This window comes from Amblyomma mixtum, chromosome 9 (genome assembly GCF_055824585.1).
Source record: "Amblyomma mixtum isolate Tamu chromosome 9, ASM5582458v1, whole genome shotgun sequence".
Classification (NCBI taxonomy): domain Eukaryota; kingdom Metazoa; phylum Arthropoda; class Arachnida; order Ixodida; family Ixodidae; genus Amblyomma; species Amblyomma mixtum.
In genome coordinates, this window is record NC_143020.1 from 54,781,713 (window position 1) to 54,787,717 (window position 6,005).

Genomic DNA, 6,005 nt, shown 5'->3' on the forward strand with positions numbered 1-6,005 from the left:
CAGTTGGCAAGTTAACATCACCGCTAAAACAGCTTTCAGCTTTCTTCGCTAGTTGACGCATCAAGATGACGATGCTAGGTCCATATCTGTTTTTTTTTTATTTTACGTGAGCAAGATTTGCCTGGACATGTGTGCGTATAGAAAAGCGTTCATGGCATTTGCATGCAATTCGGTTTGCTCCTCGCAGGTCACGTGAGCTTCCCTGTGGTAGTACAAGTTACCAACGCCCAAAAAATTAAAATAACAAGACATAACACCGATTAAAAAAAAAAAACGAAATACAAACTATCACATACAAATTTTAGCCTAGAGGGATGGGTACAGCTCCCAGTTAAATGTTTAAGAACAAAGCGTATGCACGTTGAGTTGTTGAAGCACAGTTACTCCGACGGCTTCGTCTGAGTGCATTTTCATATGAGCTCAAAGAATAGTTCTAGCTATGAGAGATTAAGAGATTACAAAATGTCTGCAAGCCAGATATCCTTAAAAATATACGTAGGACACACATCAGAAAAATTATAGCTAATATATATTTCGAAAATTTCACTCTATTCAGTGAGAGTAAGGCACGCAATAGTTCAGTATGGGACGCTTAAAACCTTCGAGCAGTTTGTACGATCAAATATATAGAGGCATTCATTCATGGGAAGAACCAAGTGTAAAAACTCAGCCAAATCTCCGTAGTTTCAACTACGATCGGGACCAAAAATTTCTTCGCCTTATCTTCGAAATCTTCAAATTAATAGGAACCCAATCGGGCTCCCCTATTTATTAGGCGTGAGTTTTAATAGCACCAAAGCATCAGTTCTAATTAGCCAGAATTTTGAATTAAGCGAATTCAAATAGACACCCCTTTGTTTTAAAAGCCCACGGCAGATGAAACAGTTGCTGACGATGCCGTCTAGTTGTCTCGCTCTAATCGACGGCTCCGAGCTCTTGATGTTGAAATGCTAGTAACTACTCTCTGTCGCGAGCTCCGAGACCCGAAGACTGCTGCGTTAGACCTTCAACGCAACCAGGCAACAAGCTCGGTCGTTCTTCCAGCGGTATGCTTAGCGGTTCACCAAAGGCAGTGCGGGACTTTGCGTTGCCTTTTTTTTTTCTTTTTCCCATCATGAGCGGTTCCTTGTCGCGCTTTATTCCTCACACCCTGCACACCGTGTTCTCTCTGTTCGTGCATTGTTAATGACACTGACCGAAGCAGCTCTCGCATGAAGGCGTCCTCAAGAGGCTTTCAATCTTGCGGTCGATCTGAACCAAACGAAGCGCGCTCCTTTCACTCTTAACGAGGGGAACAACGGGAGAGCGAGCAGAGAAAGACAATTAAGATCACAGAGACAAGAATGCCCGCGCTGCGCCCTTTGTGTTCTCGCTAACAACTCGCTAACGCGCTCCTCGTTCGAAACTAGGCCTACTTCATCACTGCCAATGGGGGCACATCGATCTTTCACGGCGACAGCACGAGGACGGACCACGCCGGAAACGATTAAGATAGGAGAACTCAGTGCGGCGAAAAGAGTCATGGCTGGGTGGGGCGCGGTCCTTGTAGTTGCGGGTAGTGGACAATGGTTTTGAAACTTAATATCTTGATGCTCCCTACAAGCTATCGGGCCTCTAAGGAGCACCCAAGCGCTCAAGCGAAGTCTTAAACTAGAAGGCCAACCATTGTGGTCAAAAATGCGATTGAACTGATGATTTTCCGACATACCAAGGGCGTAATACACCGAGTCGTCCGTACACTAACCCACTGAAGGCCAATTGTTTTCTGAAGCCATTCACCGCTACAGGACCTGCTGGTTCTTCCACAGGTTTAAGCGCGACCTACTTTTCAAGAAAGTCATTTTTCATCACTGAAAAATTGCCAAAGAACACCATCCACTACTGATGTAAGTCCATTCTCGATTGAAGCGAAGTGGTGATATGTCAAAAATGAAATCTCTCAGAGCGATCATTAAGAAAAGTATTCATAATGACCATACTAATGAAATTGTTTCTTTCAGGAGCCAGGGTTTCTCTCCGAGACAGGGTTTCTAAGGAAGTCGTAGTTATGCCGCCGTTCCCTGGCATCATGCGCCAACTCTCCCAACAATCGGTTATTTTCTAAGGAAGACTCCCGTTTAAGCACTATTGCGAGTATTTGCACACCTTAGTGCAAATTCTATTTACGTTCTTACGCCTAAGAAATCAAATCGAATAATCGTGCATCAGCAAAGCTCAGAAATCAAAACCACATTTGAAAGCGCTCTGCAAGGTTGGTTTTCTAAGTTGACAGCAGTACCCAGGCTCTTGGCTGACAAATTTCTCTCTTACGTAAAATGCAGAAGGAGATACGACTGCACATGTCGCTTCAGGAGATTAAGAGTGGCTAAGGAGTAGGCTAACAACTTCGCAGAAAGCTGTGGAAAAAAATTATAAGCGTATGTTTAAGACGTACAAAGCAGCAATCAAAAGTTCTGGCAAGTACTATCCGCACGGTAATCAATAGAAGGAAATTAACCCCGAAGGAGCTAATGCTGATAAGAAAACCGTTAGCCTGTCAATAGAAGCAAAGAACCGGCTTAGGGATAGGAAATATAGCCACAGGTTTGGGAGTAAATTTAGTAAAAGCGATAGAGATTTGATTGCGAATTCTGACACAGGATAGGGCTAGACGTTAATCATTGAGAGACTCTTAGGTCCTTCCGGTGGTTGACGATACTGATGACGATGTTGATGAGGAAGAATAACGGCTGGGTAAAACTGCAAGGTCAGATTTCTGTAGCATCGCACCCTGGCTCAAGAAAAGGTCAGGAGGCGGCAAGTGTGGTTTTGGCTGGTGTGATGTGCCGTTAGACACGCTGGTTAGCTTTCACAATATCTTCTGGGCTATGCTCTTCGGGTGTTTCTGAAGCATATGTGCGTATGTTTTCTGCGCCTGCCTGCTCCGCATGAGTATTTATCTCCTGGAGCAAACGAGAAAGCGTATATCCAGGGTTGCCCCGAGGGATGATTCACGCCTGGTTATATTAATGGTTCCTAAGCAATGCCGGCTGCAGAGCTCGGCTTTAGTGAAGAGCCAAGCTCAAAGACAGTTGCAAAAATTGGCTCTACACCAACGCAGAAACGCTTAATGTTTTGTTACGTGCTCAAGCATCCGTGCTCGTTTATTTCTCAACAGCTCTGGCTGCTCAAGAATTCAGTTTTGATTCGTTGCAGGTAACCTCCCAGGTCGCTTCCTATTAAAACACTATCAGAAAAAAACGCATGTCTCGCAGCATCGAAAGTTGCTGCGAGAGGCTTTTGCTCTGAAATAAAATCTATACAGCACAACACCAGTCAACATTAGATGCTCTATGATATGGATGATGATGAACTTGGTCAAGATTACTATGACAACCTTTAAAAAATTACACTTTTTTGCCTTAAGACCTGAACCAAGGCTGCGAGTCAAGCCGCAGTTAAATATCCTTGTCTTATGCTTTGGCGCTTGATATTACTATGCTCTCACGCAAACTATCCTTGCCTCTCTGGTTGCATTCGTTCCGGTTTGTATCCGTGTGCGTCTGAGTGAAAGGAGTTCGTGTGAACATAATATTTCTTGAACTAGCCTGTTTAGTATCTCTACCACGTGAACTTTGTTAGTGAAACCTAAGGGCACAGGGGCTTTTTGCTTTTGTCTCCATACAAGTCCGGCCGTGAACTTGAGAAGCGGAACGTAATATCCTCTAAAGCCTCCGCTGTAACACCGTTTAATTAGTATTATACCACAGGTTGCTTCGCAACCAGGACGCGAGTGTGCCTTGGCCTTATATACACTACGTAGGTTGTAAGTCGGTACCCACAGCCTTCTACCGCCTAATTGCATTGTAGGACATCGTATGCGGGTTGCCGTGCTTCTGTGGGTTCAGGCTGTTTAGTTCATGCTCGGTATGTCTCGGTTTCTTTTTTCATCTTGCACTGTGCCTTTTGCAGGGACAAACGGGCGGTGCTGAACGGCCGCTGTTGAGCTAAGTACACGTACATCACCACAGAGGTCTTCAGCAACACAACAAAACCGAAACAATGGGCGGGACACTGTTCTACTAATCCAGGGAGGGTCGAGGACAGGAGACGGCATTCAGCTGGACACGCACCTTGCAACCCTTCTGGAGCAGCATTTCGGCGATCCCTCGTCCAAGGCCCATGGCGCCTCCCGTGACGAGGGCCACCTTGCCGTTGAAGTCCTTCATGGCGGGTAGCTAAAACTCTCTATCTAACAAGAACACCGCGACTTGTCGCGAAAATCAACGGTAGTGGTGTCCACCGGCCAAAGCCACCACCGACGCCGCCTGTCCTGTCCTCTTCTGCGACGCAGAAGGAGTCGCCGGAAAGAGACGGCTACCTAGTCAGGCTCGTCGTCGACGTCGGTGTTATTTCAAGCTCGCCCCCGCCGCCCAGCTTAGTCTATACCGTCTTCTTAATGCCGCGTCCCCGCAGACTGCGGAGCCGTACGTTCGCTGTTTTTTTATCTTTATTCTCTTTTACTTCGCTCCATCCATCCCGCCTCTCCTCCCTTCTGCCCCTCGGCAAGGGAGGAGGACACTGCACGCCGAATGAAGATGGCTCTGACCATCGCTCTCCCCCTCCTAGTTGTTTCTCTCTCTCTCTCGCAAGACGACGTGTGTCGTTTCTGAGATGCTGCACTTCTGTGGGATGCCTTTCCTGTGGCCCACCGCCACGACCAGCGGGCGGCCGAGTATTTTAGTGTGCCTGCACGAGTCTAATCTTATCTGGAGGCCGGAGACACAACGGAGAAAGGGGGGAGAATGCCAGAGGGGAAAAGGTGGTGTGGCGCGGGGCTACGAGGTGCGGACTAGCGCCGGTGTAAAGCACCACGGGACTCTTGTGCGGGAGAATCCCGCATCGAGGTCGTTCCCGAGGTCCACCGCTGACGAAAGTAGTGAGGCGCCATGCTGTGTCTGTACTTGAGCCTCGGCAGTTGGAAAAAGGGCAGAATTTTTAGGGCCGCCAAGAGTTCTTGCTCCTGCTTTGAATTTTGGTCGATATTTGGGATTTCAGATTTGATTCAAACTTTGTTTCAATTGTGACCTTGTTATCGTAGTTACTTTGCATGTTCTTCACTTTTCTAGTAATTTTTTCTTCGTATTTCTCGTTTCACACTAAGTGCTCAGTTAGGGTGTACTTCCTGTGTCTTACGTTTAAGATACCCTGTTCATGAAAGCGTCGGCGATGTTTAATAAATAAAGTATGAAGCCCAATATTGCGATAACTTCTGAGCCAGAAAACACCGTTGAATAGCGAACTGGAAATGGTTGTGGATACTGACCTAACCATTTCTGGCAGGGAAGAGAAAATGGCATGACTTCTATTTGTCTTCAATCTGTTCTACTCTACAGACTTGCTCATTCTTTACTTTTTCCTCTAGTCTATTCCGATTTCGGGATGAAACGTCCTGCCTTAAACCACCTGAATAACTGTGCTTCGTTTCTTCCCAGCCCTGCGTATGGATTTTAATTTTGTTCAGCGAGAATAGGAGTTTTTAAAACGGATATGTGCGCTTCATTATTTACAGAACTGCTTTATTCCTTGTATTTTATTCAATATGTACAAGCATACAAAATGATGCCAGCAGATGCCTCCGCCTATTAGAAAGCCAAGCGGATTAAAGACAGCTGTGCTTGAACTGAGTAAATCATTCTGAGGAAAGCAGTTTAAGAACAAGGGACCTTTAGGAGTATGTACATTAAAAGAGGGGAGGGGGCCTTACTGTTTGCTAACATTTCATCAAGTATAGAAACGTTTGCGTGTTCGCGTTTTTTCTTAGATCCCCTTCCTCTTTAGATTGCTTCTGTACGTGGGTTGCCTGTGTTTCTCGTGTTCAATACTTTTCTAATATCTAAGTCAGCCTAATATCAAAGTGCTTCAAACGAAAAATAAAGAAACATCAGCATTTCTTTTCCTTAGACATATATGTCGCCTTTTGCGGGGAAAGACATTGGCGATATAATTGGACGGCGAACTGCACT

At 45.8% G+C, this 6,005-nt stretch overlaps 1 protein-coding gene across 1 annotated transcript in view; it reads right to left on the reverse strand.

The window, feature by feature from the left end:
- LOC149329083 (15-hydroxyprostaglandin dehydrogenase [NAD(+)]-like) overlaps positions 1-4,453 on the reverse strand; it is a 29,895-nt gene extending 25,442 nt beyond the window's left edge. The window contains exon 1 of the mRNA XM_089560095.1: positions 4,113-4,453. Coding sequence (XP_089416221.1) covers positions 4,113-4,208 — 96 coding nt within the window. The 5' untranslated portion in view covers positions 4,209-4,453. The remainder of the gene's footprint in view (positions 1-4,112) is intronic.
- Positions 4,454-6,005: the final 1,552 nt, after the last annotated feature.